Source organism: Passer montanus, unplaced genomic scaffold (assembly GCF_014805655.1).
Source record: "Passer montanus isolate IOZ18808 unplaced genomic scaffold, ASM1480565v1 scaffold163, whole genome shotgun sequence".
Lineage (NCBI taxonomy): Eukaryota > Metazoa > Chordata > Aves > Passeriformes > Passeridae > Passer > Passer montanus.
The window spans coordinates 589,778-606,831 of NW_024363494.1; the positions used below are offsets into that span (position 1 = coordinate 589,778).

Sequence of the window (17,054 nt, forward strand, 5' to 3'; positions counted from 1 at the left end):
CCCTCCCGCTCCGCGCCCTAGCCCTCGGCGCCCCCGTGCGGGCGAGCGCGGCGGCGGCGGTTCCCATGGAGATGGAAGATGGCGCCCAGGGGTGGGAGCGGGACCGGGGGGAAACGGGGGATCCCGGAGGGTACGGGGGGTACCGGGAGGAACCCGGGCTGGGAGCGGCGCTGGGAAGGAGGCAGGGGGGCGGCCAAGGCGCTGCAGGGCTCCGGGGGCCGCGCTGCCATGCCCGCCCCGTGCCCCCCCTCATGGCCGCCCCGTGTCCCCTCAGGCCGCCATCGCTCCTCGGCTCCGCTGCAGGTCCTGCTCTTCCTCAACGGCTGGTACTGCGCCACGTATTTTCTCCTGGAAGCGTTCGTGTTCGTGTACAAAGGTGAGTCCTTCGCTCCGGAACTCTTCCCGATGCCACCGGGACGGGCAGGAATGTGGTGCTGAGGGCGGTGCTTTTCCTGCAGTGCTGCTCCTGCCCTATCCCGTCTCCAACTTGGTGCTGGACGTGGTTCTGCTTCTCCTCTACCTCGGCATTGAGGCCACACGCATCTTCTTCGGTGAGTGGCCCTGAATGCCAGAGGCTCCACAGGGAGTGCAGAGTCCTGGGACACCCCCGAGGACCATCCCTGGGTGTTCAGGTTGGGCAGGGCGTGCAGCAACCTGGGCTAGAGGAAGGTGTCCCTGCCCACGGGAACGGGACATTTAATTCCTCACCCAAAAGCCTCCCATGATTTCCACGATCTGATCCCAGCTCTGTGTCCCACAGGCTCCAAGGGGAACCTGTGCCAGCGGAAGGTGCCGCTGTCCCTCAGCCTGGCACTCACAGTGCCGGCAGCTGTGCTGGCCGTGTACTACTTGCTGCTCCAGACATATTCCCTGCGCCTGGAAGCGTTCCTGAGCGCCATCCTGCTCCTCTTCTACGGCCTGGAGCTGCTCCTGGGCTTCCTGGCGCTGCTCTCCTTCTCCAGGTGCTGCATCCCAGGAACTGGGGGAGCCGGCGCGGGAGCTGCCAGGTTGGTTTGGCACCCACACATCCCCGTCTCTGTCCTTTTCCACAGCACGGATCCCTACTGAGGACACGGCCCAGGGACACAGGGAAGCATCACCCGTGCCAGCTCCACTCCCCAGCCCCGGGAAGGGGGAGGTTTTCACCTTTCCCACTGCCCATTTCACCTGGTGCCACCTGGACACATCCCTCCCACTCTGTTGCTTCTATGTGGACACATCCCTCCCATTTTTCCTGCTTCCCACTTCAGCAGGGACCTGCTGCCACACGGATTCACCCCTCCCTTTTCCCACTTCACTCACTGGCCCCTGGACATATCCCTCCCACCTTTCCCACTCTCCAATCCACTCGGACTCCTCAGAGCTTGAGCCAGCTCAAGGTATGAAGAACCCTCTTTTTATTTTCTATGATCTTCCAGAATAATTCACTATTTTCCAATAAATATTTATTTTTACTTGGTGCCCAGGAATGTAGGTCCCCCTGGGAACGCTCAGGTGCTTCCAGCACCTCAGAGCCAGTTTGGGAAGCACAGGAGCCCACTGGAGGAGGAAGAGGGTGAGGGACAACGGGTGCACAGACCTCCCCAAATCCCTTCCATCCCTCATTATCCCAAATCCCACCGTAGGAAGGCAACAGGAGCGCTGTGTAAAAGACTGACAACGTCATCTGAGTTTATTACACAATTCCAACCTATCCAAAGACAAATCTAATCACTGCGAGCAGGAGGGGCGGCGCCTCGCCGGGGCTTCCAGGGATTTGCTCTGCAATTTATGGGGGAATCTTTTTCCCCCTCCACTATTTGGAAAGAAACTAAAAATCTGTGGCGGTAAGTAAAAAAAAACCCGGAGCTCTCCTGCCGAGTGCTCCCACCTCGTGGGGCTTGGGAAAATCAGGGTGGTTTTTCCTGAATTTGGGTTATTTCAACTTAAAAAGACTTCCAGGGCCTGGGTTTTCCCACCTGAGTGTGATTCCAGCCCTGGAAGTCACCCAGTGTGTCCCGGCTCATCCTGACCCTCCTGGGCTCTCCCTGCCTCTCCTTCTTGGGATTCTGAGGGGACACAAGGGGGTCACAGCCTGCCCTGCCTCTTCCGCTTCCTCTAAAACAAGGAAGGCTCTGCGGGAGAGGCCGGAGCTGCCGTTTGGGTGGGAATGCTGCTGTGGGGAATGTCGGGATAGAGAGGATGACCCCCAACCCAGCTCCAGCCCCTTTTTCCCAGCTCCTGGAGGGTGAAGGGGCAAAGGAGGAGCGTGGCACAGTGTCCCACCAGGGCGATGGGGACGCGAGTGTCCCCAGGCAATCCAGAGGATGGCACATGGCTCCTGATCCCAGGATCGGGAGCTGTGCATCTCCAAGCCCCCAAGCTGCACGGGGAGGGCTCCGTCTCCTCCGTTCCCCCCCAGACTGGGAAGGGCTCACAAACCTCCCTCCATGGAATAAAAGCACCATTTCTCTTTGGGTCCGAGTATCCACGGAGCGGAGCGGGATGGCCCCAGGAAGCAGCAGCAGTGGTGGGGGGGATTCCCAAGGCCACGAGGTGCGGGCGGGGGTCCCGCCCGGAGGGGGCTGTGGTGGCGAGGAAGGGACCGGGATGGGGCGGAGCAGCCTCGGGCACGGCATCCTGGTCGAGGTGAGGAGATAGAGTCCATTAAAAACCACTTCCTGCCAAATTCCTGTCGGGAGAGAGGAGAGGAGAGGAATGGTGGGAGTGCCCTTCCCTCACCCCTCACGCTTCCAGGGGATTCCCGAGCCTCCCACCTGTCTCAGTGGTGCCGGTCCCGGTCTCTGTCCCTGTCCCGATGCCGCTCGTGCTCCCGGCTCCGCTCCGGGAAATAATCCTCGTGCCGATCGTCGCTGTGGAGCAGGTCCCGGTGCCGCCGGCTGCTCTCGCGGGACCGGCTGGGAGAGCGCTCCCGGGATCGGTGTCTTTTCCTTTGGAAAAAGAAGAGACAAAACCCAAAGAGTGATTTTTCAGTCGCTCACCTGCAGGGCGGATCCCCTTCTCTGGATCCAGGGGGATACCTGGAGCTGCTGCTGGAGCTGCTGCTATAGGATTTGGCCTCAATTCCATGCAGGCAATCCTTGAGGGAAGAGAGGAGGACGCGGCACCGCTCGTCGCTGGCCACGCGCGACTGCTTGATGACAGCGATGGCGGTGAGCAGCGTCTCGATGGCGTTGCTGTAATCCCCTGGGGGAGCGGAGCAGGGGGTCAGGAGCGGGAATCCATCCCGGGATGGGGGACACGAGGGACGCGGGAAGTACCTGCGCTGGCGCCGGACACCGCCTTGGAAATGGCGCTGCTGGAGATGGCGCGGTTGCGGTTCATGATCTCCTCAAACTCGCCTTCGCTCACGGCCGGCATCGGCGGGCCCAGCTCCCGGCTGCTGGCACAGTGGGAACAGGGGTTCAGCGGGATCCTCCCTGAGCATCCCAACCCCATTCCCGCCCGGCTCACCTGCTGTGGTTGTATGGAGCCATGGCCTTGCCATAGGTGTCCGGAGGGGGTCCCAGGGCGGCGGTGGGCGGCGGGAAGAAGGCGGGATTGAGGTGCAGGGCGGGGGGCACAGCCCCGGGGGGGGGCACGGCCAGGGGCGGGGGCAGCCGGGGTGGCGGCGGCAGCAGGTGCTGGTAGGGAATTCCAGGAGGAGGCGGAGGGACTCCGAAAGCGGAGGAGAGGGGAGGCGGAGGGGGCATGGGAGGAGGGGGTAGCCCCATGAGGGGCAGCGCGGGGGGGCGGCTGAAGAAGGGCAGGACCGAGGGGGGCTTCTCCATGCGGGCGGGGGGCAGCGCATTCTCTGTCGGCGTCGCCCGGCCGTCCACTGCATCCATGGAATCCCGGGAGTGGGCCCGTGGCGGCACACCTGGAAGTGGCACGGGGAAAGAGCTTGTGAGCTGCAGCTGGAGGGTGTCTGGGTCTCTGAGACCTCCTGCTCCTCCTCCTCCTCCCACCCCTGGAGGGCTGGAGGTGCCCAGAGAGAGATCCAGCTGGCCACACATAGCCTCCGCTTCCATGTGTTTTTCCAAGAGGGGCCCAGCTTTCCAGCAAGACCCCGCACAGTGCCCTGGGGACAGGCAGGTCACAGGGACAGGAGCCAAAAGCCACAAGGAATGGTGAGAGATCCCCAAAGACATCCAAAGACCCGGAGAGCCTGAGATTTACACATGGATTTGGAGAGGCCCAAGCGTGGAGGAACACGAGGGGACAGAACCCAAGTGCTGACAGCAACGGAGCTGCTGCTAGAGGAAGGAAAACTCAGCAATCCAAGAGGGTCAAGAAGCCTTGCTCTATCCAAAGAGGCACTGAGGATGAGACAGAAGGGGTGTGACAGGAGCCACGGCTCCCAGGATGCCAAAAGGCTGCATGGGAGCTCCGCTGTGCCCTGGGGGCAGCCGGAACTCGGCCCAGGGAACACTCCCTGCTCCACCAAAACTGCAGGGCAAGTTGGGACACAGCCTAAGCACCAAGCAGCCGATCCCCTCAGGCACCTGAGCCAAAGGAAGGGAGTAAAGCAACTCTGCTGGGAAGGGGGAAGTTTTCCTTGCACAAAACATGCCAAGGGATCTACAAGGACCAGAGCTGGCCAAGACCTCCTCGGACACGCTCCTGCCGGGACAATCCCTGAGGATCCCGTCGCATCACTGCGGAGTGAGGCCAGGACCACCTATTGCCATTGAGGGATGCCCACGGCCAGGCCCCAGCTGGAATATTCCTCCAGTGTTGGGCACCTTACCTCCGCAGGGATGGAAAAATTCTGGAGCAGATCCAGAGAGGAGCTACTAATAGATATGGAGGGTCTTAGCTATGCTGAGAGCCTGAAGAGCTTAAGCCCATTCAGTTTGGAGAGGAGGAGGAGGAGGCTACGAGGGATCTTCGCAGTGTGGGAGCACCTAAAAGGGGATCATAAAGACTCGGGTCAGGAGCTAATCCGGCTCAGGAATGGGAAAAACAACCCCCAGACGCTCCTGGCAGGGTTCCCCCCATCCCGAGGGCTCGCTGGGCTGGGCCTGGCAGCTGATCCGGGGGGATTTGGGATGTGTGTGAGATGGAACCCCCCGCCCGCCGCACACCGGCGCCGCACTCACGTTTGCGAGCCTGAGCCTCGAACTGCGACAGGTTCTGCCGGGTCGCCAGCCTCACCTCCACCTTGTCTCCATTCAGGATCTTCCCGGGAAGCAGCTCCAGGAGTTTATGGACCGAGTTCTCGGAGGCGACCACCACCTCCGCGTACCTGCGCGGGAGAGAGGGAGGTTGAGTCCTGAACCCACTGCAGAGACCTCCCAGACCTTCCTCCTGATCCCATCCCACTGTTCCACACCCCCTCCTCACTCTTCCATGCTCTTTGGGATGAATTCCCTGTGCCAGGCAGGAAAAGCGCCAGCTGCTCCCTCACCCTCCACAAAACAATGGAAGTGGCAATGAGGGCCTGGCTCCCATCATTCCCACCCGAAATTCCACTGGCTCTCACCCCTTGGATTGGCCATTGGCTCGGTTCTCCGCGAATTTCAGCTCCACCACGTCGTAGACTCCGATGGAGCGGATGGTCTGGATCAGCTGCTGGTCAGTCGTCCACTGAGGGCAGAGGGAACAGGCTGGTATCCATGTCTGTCCTTAGTGTCCCCCCACCCACCTGAGGAGTGTCACCCCCAGACTTCCTCAGGGAGCTTAAAATCATCCAGAACAAGCCTTGGGAATGGGTAACAGTGACAAGTTCTCCGGACAAGACAGAGCCCTCCCAAAACTGTTCCTGCATCCCTGAACAGGAGAAGGCAACTCAGGAGCAGCACCTCAAAGCCCAGAAGCTCCTCAGGGACACAAATCCCTTTCCCCTGAGGATCACAAAGCCAATCCCAGTTCACAATAAAGCTCAGGACACCAGCTCAGGATTGAGGAGGAGCAGGCCCCTCAAAATCCCTACCACTCCTCTAGAGAGCCCAGCAGCCCCTCAGAGATTCCCCAGGAATCCCGAATTCCCAGGAAGATGAACTCACCCAGGAGAAGCTCCCGACGTAGACAGCAGCCCGCTTGTTCCGGAGCCCGCTGTAGGTGTACAGGATGGCTGGGGGTTTGCTGTTGGGCTTGGGAGACGGCTCCTGACGGATCTCCGGAGGCGCTTCCGAGCTGCTGGAACGCTTTTCCTGGGGCTGGGAGCTGGCTGCTAACACGTCGTCGTAGAGATCCATCTGGTCAGCATTACTGAGCTCCGGGTCCTGCTGGGAAAACATCATGAGATCCTGGCTTGGGAAGCCTTCTTTGCTGTTTCCAAACCTGCTGTCCCAATTCCCAAGTGGAATTTCCAAGCCGAGTCCAAAGGTTTAAGGCCCAAATCACTTGGTTTGGGTCTATGCACAGTTGGGAATTACAGCCACCCCTTGCCTGGGCAATCCCAAAAAACAGGATGATGGGCTCTGATTTCATGGAATCATGAAATGGGTGGGGTTGGAATAAGGACCTTAAGGATCAATCCCCTGCCATGGGACACCTTCCAGTATCCCAGGTTGCTCCAAGCCCTGTCCAACCTGGCCTGGAACACTTGCAGGGATGGAGCAGCCACAGTTTCCCTGGAAATCTATTCCAGGGCCTCACCATCCTCACAGGGAAGAAACTCTTCCCAATATCTCATCTAAATCCCCACTGAGCTCCAGCACATTCCAAGGACCAGCCCACTTGGATCCCACACAACAGGACAAGACCCTGTTGCTGCCACCAGGAAGAAATTCCCAATTTGGAGGGCAAGAATTCAGTGGTGGAAAACCAAATGCCCTGCAGGGATGAGCCTATCACTCCTTAGCAACACATGCATCCCAAAAATCTAACTTGGGAATTGCACACCCCCCTCAAACCATGCTCATCACCCCAAACTTCCTCTTTTTTGGGAAAACAGCCCTTTTTAGGGTAGGAGCTCCCACACATTGGATATGTCCCTTTGGCAGAGGAAGCTCAGGAAGCTCCAGAGCTGGGAATTCCAGCTGGATCTGCCTCCCAATTCCCACTCTGCCCCAGGCTGTATTTCATTTGGAATGTCCAGCAAGTGCTGTGTTTACTATGGATCCCAGTTCCTTGTTCAGATTGTGCCGAGTGTTTCATCCTACAAAATCACTCCATGAGGATCCATCCCACAGGAGCTGGTGTGCCATAAAACCAGAGGTTCTGTTCCCAAACTTTCAATTCCAGGCAGTTTGGACAATGTTTTCTGCTGGAGACAGCCTGAGGGTCAGGGAATTGCAAACATCCTCTCGGGAGCTGGACAGAGAAGGATGCTCAGCACTGAGCTTTCCAAGGATCGTGGAAACCTGGGAATCCAAAAATCCAACCATTTCCCCCCTCCCTGAGCTTTTGCATCCAGCTCTTTTCCTGGAGCTGATAAAAGAATGATTTGAAAAGGGAGCTGTAGTTTTGTGTTCATTTCCCAAAAAAGCTCAAGTGTTTGGTTAATCCAACTCCCACGCTCCCACCTCCACCAGGAGCCTTTGGACACAGCCCAAGGCTGGAAGATTCCCGCCTGGAAGTTTCAGAAAGTCAAGACCAAAAATAGGAAGGAGGGGCTAGAGGAGGAATCCCTAGGAATCCCTCAGTTCTGCTACTTAGGGGATTCAGCTTGGGAGATTTTAGGGATTCTCCTGCATGCTGAGTTGAGGTGCACAGGGGTGAAACTGGGCACTGTTAGTGGGAATCACCACGTGGAAAAGTGGGATTTGGAATTACACTGGCATCCCTGGAATGCCACAGGGACACCACAGCACCTCCCCACTGCTTTGATCCTGGCATGGATGAATTCCAGGTGTTCTGCCACACATCCCAGGGGGAGGAACATGCCAGAGTCACTGGCCTGGATCACCATTCCAGCTTGGAGAATCCTCCATGCACTTGGTCTTCCCAGGAGAGTCCATGGGGTATTCCCACCCAATAACCAGAAGAAGCTTCTCCTGATCACTCCAGGAGTTCTCAAGAATTCCTTTCTCCATGGTGATTCCTTCCTCCGGGTGCTTTGCTTCCAGTTTCCATGACTTTTCCTCTTGCCAACTTCTCTCCACAAGCTTTCCATGGCAGTTTCGAATTTTCCAACATCTGCCTTCGCACTTGCTTTCCCACATCCATGAGCTCCCTAAAATCTGCTTCTCCAACACCCCCTTCCTTCATCATTTCCTCCTGTGAATCCCAGATATTCCTGGGATGGGACAAGCAGCGCAGGAACAGCGAGCTCCTGCACAGATTCCCAGCCTGGGTGATCCCATGGATTTGGCTCCTGGTATCCCCTCACTGTGTAATTCCCTGGAAGTGCCTCTTCCAGTTGGGATTTCTCATTTTTCCAAGCAGGACACAGCTAAGCTATTAAATCCCAAACATTCCGTGACCAGCCACGTGTCACAACCCACAGGGAAACCCTTTAACCACAGCTGGAGGTGGCAGCCACCGAGATTTGGGAATGATCGGGAACGATGCTTCCCTTCTCCCAGCCACACCAGGATGAGCTGCAGGACACCGGGATGAGCTGCAGGACACCGGGATGAGCTGCAGGACACTGGGATGAGCTGCAGGACACTGGGATCTCTTCCCAAAGGAAAGCGGGGGGACCTGCACCCCCATCCCAGCCCTCACCTGGGTGAACTCCTCGTCGGCGTAGATGTCAATCAGATCCACTCCCTCGGACATATTTCCAGAGGCGGGAAAAGCGGGAGCCCGGGCTGGGACCGGGCGGAGCCAGGACACGGAAGGTGCTCTGGGAATGGGGGGCACGGGGTCACCGAGGCCCTGGGGACCCGCGGGGGGGTCCCCCCAAATCCCTGCGTGCCCCGGATCCCACTTCCTCACCCCAGTGCCTGTGTCCCCTCAAGCCCCTCTTCCTCCCTCCAAATCCCTCTGCCCCACTAAATCCCTTCTCCCCCCCGAAATGCCCTCTGCCTCTCAAATCCCCTCTCCCCCCTAAATCCCTGTGTCCCCCCAAATCCCATGTCCCCCCTAAATCCCTGTGTCCCCCTGAATCCCCTCTGCTCCCCAAACCCCTGTGCCACCCCAAAATCCCCTTTCCCTCCAAATCCCGTGTCCCCCCAAAATCCCCGTTTTTGCCCCCGCGCTCACCGCCAGCGCCGCCGCGCCCACTTCCGGGCGGGGCCACGCCCACTTCCGGCACGCCCCGCCCCACGGAGCCGCCAGGGGGCGTGGCCGGGGAGGAGCGCGGCAAGATGGCGGCGGCCAGGGTTGGGGGGGGAAGGGGGGAAAACTGGGAGGGAAAAGGGAAGGGGAGGGGGTGAAAGGGCAGAGGAAGGAGGGAGAGCGGGAAAAAGCAGGTTAAAGTGGGAGGGAAAAGGTAAAACGGGGAAGGAGAAGGAAAAAAATGTTGGGGAAGGGGGGAAAAGAAAGGGAAAGGGGGAAGGGGGAAAAAACGGGAGGAAAGGGGAAAAAGCGGGGAGAGAGGGGGAAGGAAAAGGAGAGGAAAGGGGTGAGTTTGGGGGAGAGGCAGGATGGGAGGAAAAGAGGAGACAAAAAAAGGTGGAGAGTCTGAGCAGGCAGAAGGGGATTTTGGGGGGAAAATGGAGATCTGGGGGATTCATGGGGTCTGGGCAGCGCGGTTTGGGGGGCTGGGATTGGGAGTCCTGTCCAGTAGGATTTGGAGCGGTCCCTGTGTGCAGGCACTGATATCCCTGTGCTTTCCCTGTTCCCTCCAGCTCTGCTCCCTGCGCCGGCATCTCCTGCGGGCGCTGGTCCCGCAGCGCGGCTACCGGGGCGATTCCCCCACGGACTCCGGGAAGGACGTGCTGGAGATCCCCCTGCCCCCCTGGCAGGAGCGTCCGGACGAGCCGCTGGACACCAAGAGAGCCCGGCTGCTGTACGAGAGCAGGAAAAGGGGGATGCTGGAAAACTGCATCCTGCTCAGGTGGGCTTGGCTCCCAGGATTCCAGGTCCTTCCATTCACAGGGAGGAGATTACTGAGGTAGTGCAAAAATCCGTGGGATGAGTTGCTCCAAGATCTTGCTGTTTCAGGATCCAGTGATGGAGTAGAGCTGGGAGAGCTCAGTGAACCAGAATCCTTTGGGAAGGGTGTATGTAAATCCTGGGACATGTGAGCACAAGGCCAGTCGGATTTTGGGATTGAAGGAGAGATAAGAGACATAGAATTGTGGAATTCTGGAAAGATTCAGGTGGGGAAGGACCTTAAGGACACCTTTCACTATCCCAGGTTGCTCCAAGCTCTGTCCAACCTGGCTTGGACACTTCCAGGGATGGGGCAGCCACAGCTTCTCTGGGAAGTCCATTCCAGGGCCTCACCACCCTCTTAGGAAAGAATCCCTTTCCAGCATCTCATATGAACGAGCTCATGGAATCCTGGAATGGTTTGGGATGGAAGGGACATCCAGCTTCACCCCCTGCCATGGCAGGGACACCTCCCAGCAGACCAGGCTGGATAAGGGGATTCCAGGGCTGGAGATTCCAGAGCTCCTCTGGCAGTGCTGTGCAGGTGTTTTCCCACCCGCTGAGCTGAGGGAGAGCGGGCTGGGGGTCCGTGTTTTCCAGGATCCCATTTTTTGAGCTGGTTCTCAGATCCCAGCTCTTCCTTCACCTCCCGCTCATCCCGATCCATCCCTCCCCAGCCTCTTTGCCAAGGAGAACCTGGCGCGCATGAGCGAGGAGCAGCTGACGCGCTACGACCGCCTCATCAACGAGCCCAGCAACGACTGGGACATTTACTACTGGGCCACTGGTACGTGTGGCACAGCCTGGCACGCCGGGGTGGCACCTGGGGCCGGCACAGAGCTGAGCCTTCCCTCTCTTCCCCTCAGAAGCCAAGCCCACGCCGGCGGAATTCGACACCGATGTGATGGCCATGCTGAGGGAATTTGCCAAAAACAGGAACAGGGAGCAGAGGCTCCGGCAGCCGGACCTGGAATATCTGTTTGAGCCACCACGCTGAGGGAGGGGACGCCTCTGTCCCCGTTCCCTGGAGCAGCACGGGGACGTGGGGCTCTGGACTGGCGTTTCCACCTTCCCTGTGGTTTTCCTCCTCTCCCAGCAGCCTCTGGACACTCGTGGAATGCTGAATAAAACCCTGGCCTTGCCTGGCTGCTGGCCCTGCCCCTCTCCTGCTTTGTGACATCGGGCTCGGGCCCTCGGTGACATTCCCACCTCAATCTGCCACATGCCACCTCACTGACATTCCCAATTTCCACTTGCCCCTTCTCCCAGTTCCCCCAGGAGGTGACCCCACCCCGGGGCGGGGGCTGGAGCGGGACATTCCCGGTGCCCTCCAGAGGTTGTTGACAGCCTCCCGGGAGGTCCCTGTTGTCGCGGTTGCCGGGAGATAGAGTCGCGTTCCACGGGCACATTCCGCAGGTTCCGGGCCCGCTGGGAAGGCCCCGCACCTCCAGGGCACCTCCAGCCATGGCGTAGCGCCGTGCCTCGGGCCATTCCCGCCGCCAGGGCCCCATTCCCAGAGCCAGGATGCCGTCCCTGCCGCAGGACTCGCCCGCCGCGGGACTGGGGACGGGGTTCCCCATGGTGAGGGGCCCCCGCTCGGGGCCCCTGGGCTCCTACGTCACCACCTACGAGGCGGCCTTCGGGAAGCGGCGCTCGGGCTCACCCCGAAAGCCGAGGGAGGGGCGAATTTGGGGGATCAAGCCCCCCAGCGACAGGAGCATCCGGCCCCTCCTCGGCGTCCACACCGGCTCAGGATACGTTGTCAACAACTACTCGGCGCTCAAATCCCTGATCTTCCCTCACGTGGAGCGGTAGGTCCCTGCTCCGGGAGTTTGGGGTCACGTTTTGGGATCATTCCGTCACGGGCATTCCCACCGCAGCCAGGACACCGACGTGTCCACCACCTCCGAGGACTTCAAGGTCTTCGGGCGCCCGGATTACCAAAGGATGTTGCCCGAGCACGTGGATGAGCCACAGTGTCCGTATCCCACCGGCTTCTCCTTTTCCCACCTCCGTTTCGGGGAGGTGAGAGCCCCGAATGCATCCGGGGAATACGGCACCCAGAGCCACTGTGCCAGTCCTGCCAAGCCAGGTATGATTTGGGGTCTTGGCAATCCCAGGGAAAGCTCCAGCCTTAGGGGGAGGGTTTTAGGGTGTTGAGATCCCAGGGAAAGCTCTATTCCCAGGAGATTCTGGGGTCTTGGTGATCCCAGGGAAAGCTCTATTCCCAGGAGATTCTGGGGTCTTGGTGATCCCAGGGAAAGCTCTGTCCTTATGAGGATTTTGGGGTGTTAGGATTCCTAGGAAACCTCCATCCACAGGAGGATTTGAGGCCCTGGGGGTTCCAGGTCCGGCTCCAACATCAGGAAGGTTTTGGGATTATTGATGGTCCCAGAGCCACGTCCAGCTCTAGGGATTTTGGGATGTCAGTGTCAGGTCAGACCTCTAGAGGTTTTGGGAGTGTTGGAGAGCCCCTGCCCCCCTCAGACACAATGGGAGAGGTGTATCCAGGTAATGCCAGGCCTGGGGGCACGGGGGACATCCCTGCTCCATCTGCTCCCCACAGATGTCCCACCGAGGGTGACGGAGCTGTCGGGCTGCGCCGGGACCGCGCCGAGGAGTGACCTCACCCTGCCAGAGCAGCCCGTGAGCCCCGTCCCCACCGTGTCCCCTGTGCCCCCCACCCCTCAGCACCCCAGGGGACACTTCTCCTATCCCACAGCTTGATGTCGGTGGTGGTCGGATGGATTCCTTTCCTGCCATATGCAGCACTGTAAGCAAAGGGATGGGGTGGCAAGGGCAGGGGACAGCCTGTCCCAGCGCTCCCAGTGGGCTCTGAGGCAGCCCTGGGAGCTGCCTGGGCGTGGGAATGAGCAGGATCTCATCCCTGTGTCCCCCCACACCCCCAGCCTGCCATGGGCCACCCTGCCCCCTTCGCCCCCCCGGAGCTCCGAGTGGGACCCAAGGGAGTCATTGCCGTGAAGGTGGGTGCAGCCCAGCCGTGTCCCCTGTCCCCATCCCTTTTCCCAAGGAAGCAGGCTCCCAACCCACTGCATCCCACAGAAGCCACTGACCTACAGCACTGTCCACAACAAATTCCTGAACAAGCTCTCGCCGCTGGCCCCCGTAGCACCAGGTGAGTTTGTGGGGGCATTGCATCCCCCAGGAGGAGTGGCACCCCCTCACCAATCCCTCCTGGATTTTCCAGGCTGGTGGGCACAGACTCCAACCACCTGGGCCCCGAGGTCTGTGGAGGGCATCCAGATCCCGAGTCCCAGTGGCTTCAGCACCAACAACCGCCCCACCAACCTGTGGCGCATCGATGACCCCCTGACGTGACCCCCCAAAAAGTGCTGCTGCGTCCTGGGAATCCCATCCTGGGCTTTTCCCAAATCCCCGTAGGAGGAATAAAGACCCTGCGTGATGCCCTTGGGTTGCTCCCTCATGTTGGGGGTTTCCTGCATCCCCAAGGCTTGGCAGGAGGGGTTTGGGTGGTCGGGGGATGTCACCTGGCTAGCTGCCGCTGGAGGGCTGTACGAGCCCGGCTTTCCAGCTTTCCGAGCCGGCTTTGGGATGACACAGCTCATTTGCGGCAGGAAAATCTGGGCAGGGCTGTGGTGGGAAGCAGGAGGATGAGGAGGAGGAAGGACCCTGCAGGGTGGGCAGCCATGGCACGGGGGGCACTTGGAGAGGCTTCATCCATATCTTCCCTGGCCGTGGGGAATGGGATCTGTGCCCCAGGGAGTGGCTCCCGACAGGGTCCCAGGGGATGTGAGGAATCACAGAGGGGCTCTCCACGAGTTTAGGGACCCGCACCCCGTCAAGGCATCCACGCACAGCTCAGGGAGCCCCTCCTGCCAGTTAGAGATTCCCACCCAGCCCAGGGACCCCACACTCAACTCAGGGCCTCACACCGAATTCAGGGTGAGGACGCTGGTGCCAGGCTGCTGGGAGAGGGGCTGGGAATGCCGAGGTGCGAGGGGGCCCTGCCTGGTGTGGGGCCGGAGCCGGGACGAGCCGCACGGGAGTGGGGCCGGGCGGGCGTGGGAACGGCGGGCGGGGCATGAATGAAATTGTGGGCGTGGCCTCGCTGGGCGCGAGCGGCGGGGCGGGGCCTGTACCCGGTGGCGCGGGCTCCCATTGGCTGCTGCGCGTTGCCATGGCCACGGCGTCCCCCCCCCCGCCGCCCTGGCGGGCCCGGTGCCGGTCCCGGTGCCGGTCCCGGTCAGCGATGGGCAGCGGCGGCTCCTCGGGCCGCGGGGCCCGGATGGCGGCCGCCGAGGGCCCCGACGGCGTCGAGCAGCGGCTGGAGGTGCGGGGCCGGCAGGTCCCGGCCGAGCTGTGGGCTCAGCAGGGGCTGCGGAAGCTCTACCTGAGCGACGCGGGGCTGCGGGAGGTCCCGGACGAGCTGGCGGAGCTGCAGCACCTCCGGACCCTCGCCCTGGACGGCAACGAGCTGATGGAGGTGCCCGAGGCCGTGTGCGACCTGCCCCACCTGGCGCACCTGTACCTGGGCCGCAACGGGCTGCAGGGGCTGCCGCCCTCCTTCGCCCAGCTCCAGAGCCTGCGCTGCCTCTGGATCGAGGGAAACTTCTTGGCGCACTTCCCCCGCGCCCTGCTGCAGCTGTCGGAGCTGCGCAGCCTGCAGCTGGGGGACAACCGGCTGTGCCGGCTGCCCGCGGCGCTGCCCCGCATGGCCGGCCTGCGGGGGCTCTGGCTCTACGGGAACCGCTTCCAGGAGTTCCCGCCCGTGCTGCTGCGCATGGATCACATCCGCGTCCTCGACCTGGATCGCAACCGCATCGCCAGCTTCCCGGACCTCAGCGGCCTCGCTTCCCTGCGCCTCCTGTCCTACGACCACAATCCCGTCCGGCAGCCGCCCTGTGTCGGGGATGAGGTGCAGCTGGTGGGGGACGGGGCGCAGGAATACATGGAAGCGCGGCAGGAGCGGCTGCAGAGCCTGCAGCGCCAGGAGGAGGAGGAGGAGGAGGGCACAGAGGCCGCCCCGGTGTCCCCCGAGGATGGGCCGGAGGATGGGGAGGGGGAAATCGCGGCCCTGACGGGATCTCCTGAGGAAACGTGAGCTGCTGCCCCCTGAAGGGGTGCAGAGCCTCCACCTGCCTCCCAGGGAATTCCCATCTAGGGCTGGGAAAGGAGGAAGTTCACAGCCTCCACAAAGGAAAACCGACGATCTGAGGATCAGCCTTATCCTGTTGGGACAGCAGCATTGTGTCCTGGATTGGCAGGGCTCGTGGATCCCAGTGGTTATCCCACCTGAGAGCACCCCGCCTACTCCAGGGTGCCTTGGATTGGGATACAGCCTCCTTCCCTGTGTGCTGATCCCACACTGCCACCCCACGAGAACAAGGACATTTCCACTCCTCCACCTCTGAAAATCCTTTACTCCTGTCCCAATGGGCAGCACAGGAGAAAGCAATGCTGGATGCATCCATTCCATGGATCCCATCATCCTAGAGAGCTCTGAGCTTTGGGAACAAAGGCCCTGAGAACCCCATCCTGCTGCGGGAATTGGGCTGGGGGAGAGAATTTTTCACCGGGCTCCTCCTGGCCATCCAGTTTGGGAAAGAGCCGATGGAAATCCCACCTGGGTCTAAGCACTGCCTGTCTCCAACCTGGACAGGGTTTTGCCTCTGTGGGAAGAGGAGGCTCATCCCTGACATTGTCTGTCCCAAAACGGGCACCAGACCCAGGGCTGACACCTTATCCTTCCTCTTCCTCTCTCCAAGTGCCTCTTGGACCAAACGCAGGCAATAAAAAGCACAAATCCAAGGAATTTGTTGTGAGAGAAAAGTGATGGGGACCAGCCTCAGGGAAGGGTTTATTTGGGATCCCCTAAAACCAAGTGACATATCCTGGTGTGCAACCACCAGCTCCTCTTATTTTGGACATCCAAGGAATCCTGATTCCCTCCATCCATCTCTGAGCTGAGCCCGTGTGGTGGAAAGCTTGGGGATCCGAGGTCTGCAGCTCGCTGGAGGTTTCAAACCACACATCCGCTTTTAATGGCCGTGGATTTGGGTTTGGGGCTGGGAGGCAGCCAGAGCTCCTGCCACATCCTCTCCGGCACTGCAGGGCGATGCTGCCGGCCTTTCCTGCCGCTTCCCATTCCACAGCAGGAACCACGGCTATTTTGGACACGTGGAACTTCCTCAGCTGCGGGATGTGCAGGAGCTGTCCGTGCCAGCTCCTCTGGGGTAATTTCAGGGATGTGGGGCTTAGCAGGAACTTTGAATCAGGTTTTCCCAATAGGTGCAGGCTGTCAATCCCTTTTCCCACCCAGGTACCCATCACTGTAAGGCAGAGCATCCCAGGATTCCATGACATCCCAGAAACACACTCCTGGAATTCTGGGTGTCTCCCAGCCCTTCATGCTTTATCTGGGAAGACAGTGCTGCTAATTAGCAAGGAATTATCCATGATCCCGAGGGTGCTGACCCTGGCAGAGACCCTCAGCATTCCAAGCCCCTGATGTGGGCAAGATCTGATGCCACCAGCTCCATGCAGATCCCTGTCAGCCCACCCATTTGGCAGGAATTGGGATGCAGGTGGCTCTGGATGCCACCAGCCTGTCCCCATGGCTGGGATCAGATCCAGGAGCTCTGACACCTGGGGTAGAGGGGTCCTCCCTCTCTGCAGCCTTTTCTCAAGCTTTTCCCAAGGAGCTGGGTCGGGATCCAGGCACCGGTGACGATGGTGGTGACACCAGGACCAGGAGCTGCCGCAGTCAGTGGGAATCTGACAGATTCCGGCTCCGCTCGAGTATTTTGGGGCCGCTGGCACCGGCGAGTCCCCGCTGCCGGCAGTGCATCATCCATACGTCTGTCCCTATATATATCCCTGCCTCCTCTCCCGGCCCCGCGTGCGACGGTTTGTGGCCTCTCCGCAGCTGGGATCACGCTGCTATTTCCATCTGCTCCCGCTGCCTGCCAGCACAGAGCAACGGGACCGGGAATCGCTGCGCATCCCTGCAACAGGAGCGCCGGGACCGCTGCACTTGCAAAGGTTTGGGAGGATAAAAGGAGCCCGGCGTTGGTGTAAGAGCCCAGGCAGAGCCAGGACTGGTGGCATCAATGCTGTTGGCAGCTTGGGAATGCCAAAATTGCCAGGTTTGGCTCAGCTGGAGG

At 60.4% G+C, this 17,054-nt stretch overlaps 5 protein-coding genes across 10 annotated transcripts; 4 read left to right on the plus strand and 1 right to left on the minus strand.

Annotated features, from left to right (window-relative positions):
* Positions 1–11: 11 nt before the first annotated feature.
* Positions 12–2,458, plus strand: TMEM216 (transmembrane protein 216). Of its 2 annotated transcripts, XM_039703386.1 has the most exons (6): positions 12–91; positions 275–376; positions 459–551; positions 761–962; positions 1,053–1,379; positions 1,467–2,458. In XM_039703386.1, exons 1-5 carry the CDS (start codon positions 79–81, stop codon positions 1,066–1,068), a joined length of 426 nt encoding a protein of 141 aa, XP_039559320.1. In that variant the 5' UTR covers positions 12–78; the 3' UTR covers positions 1,069–1,379; positions 1,467–2,458. The 2 variants fall into 2 exon arrangements, with proteins under 2 accessions (XP_039559320.1, XP_039559319.1); XM_039703385.1 differs by lacking the exon at positions 1,053–1,379 and having other exon boundaries at positions 761–1,007; positions 1,626–2,458.
* On the minus strand, positions 1,647–9,107 carry CPSF7 (cleavage and polyadenylation specific factor 7). 3 transcript variants are annotated; one of them, XM_039703378.1, is made up of 10 exons: positions 9,076–9,107; positions 8,596–8,716; positions 5,988–6,206; positions 5,465–5,568; positions 5,082–5,227; positions 3,454–3,859; positions 3,261–3,382; positions 3,021–3,186; positions 2,757–2,930; positions 1,647–2,671 (listed from the first exon to the last, which is right to left on the minus strand). In XM_039703378.1, exons 2-9 carry the CDS (start codon positions 8,647–8,649, stop codon positions 2,762–2,764), a joined length of 1,386 nt encoding a protein of 461 aa, XP_039559312.1. In that variant the 5' UTR covers positions 8,650–8,716; positions 9,076–9,107; the 3' UTR covers positions 1,647–2,671; positions 2,757–2,761. The 3 variants fall into 3 exon arrangements, with proteins under 3 accessions (XP_039559312.1, XP_039559313.1, XP_039559314.1); XM_039703379.1 differs by lacking the exon at positions 9,076–9,107 and having other exon boundaries at positions 1,647–2,619; positions 8,596–8,923; XM_039703380.1 differs by lacking the exon at positions 9,076–9,107 and having other exon boundaries at positions 3,261–3,379; positions 8,596–8,921.
* Positions 9,108–9,117: 10 nt separating this feature from the next.
* On the plus strand, positions 9,118–11,063 carry SDHAF2 (succinate dehydrogenase complex assembly factor 2). The gene is made up of 4 exons (XM_039703387.1): positions 9,118–9,194; positions 9,663–9,871; positions 10,587–10,696; positions 10,776–11,063. The coding sequence occupies exons 1-4, from the start codon at positions 9,180–9,182 to the stop codon at positions 10,904–10,906; spliced, it is 465 nt and encodes a 154-aa protein (XP_039559321.1). The 5' UTR covers positions 9,118–9,179; the 3' UTR covers positions 10,907–11,063.
* Positions 11,064–11,217: 154 nt separating this feature from the next.
* Positions 11,218–13,381, plus strand: LOC120499558. 3 transcript variants are annotated; one of them, XM_039703383.1, is made up of 7 exons: positions 11,218–11,720; positions 11,790–12,001; positions 12,476–12,555; positions 12,632–12,682; positions 12,819–12,893; positions 12,973–13,045; positions 13,118–13,381. In XM_039703383.1, the coding sequence occupies exons 1-7, from the start codon at positions 11,434–11,436 to the stop codon at positions 13,246–13,248; spliced, it is 909 nt and encodes a 302-aa protein (XP_039559317.1). In that variant the 5' UTR covers positions 11,218–11,433; the 3' UTR covers positions 13,249–13,381. The 3 variants fall into 3 exon arrangements, with proteins under 3 accessions (XP_039559317.1, XP_039559318.1, XP_039559316.1); XM_039703384.1 differs by having other exon boundaries at positions 12,679–12,682; XM_039703382.1 differs by having other exon boundaries at positions 12,973–13,381.
* Positions 13,382–13,916: 535 nt separating this feature from the next.
* LRRC10B (leucine rich repeat containing 10B) lies at positions 13,917–15,874 on the plus strand. The gene has a single exon (XM_039703381.1). It carries the CDS (start codon positions 13,973–13,975, stop codon positions 14,990–14,992), a length of 1,020 nt encoding a protein of 339 aa, XP_039559315.1. The 5' UTR covers positions 13,917–13,972; the 3' UTR covers positions 14,993–15,874.
* Positions 15,875–17,054: the final 1,180 nt, after the last annotated feature.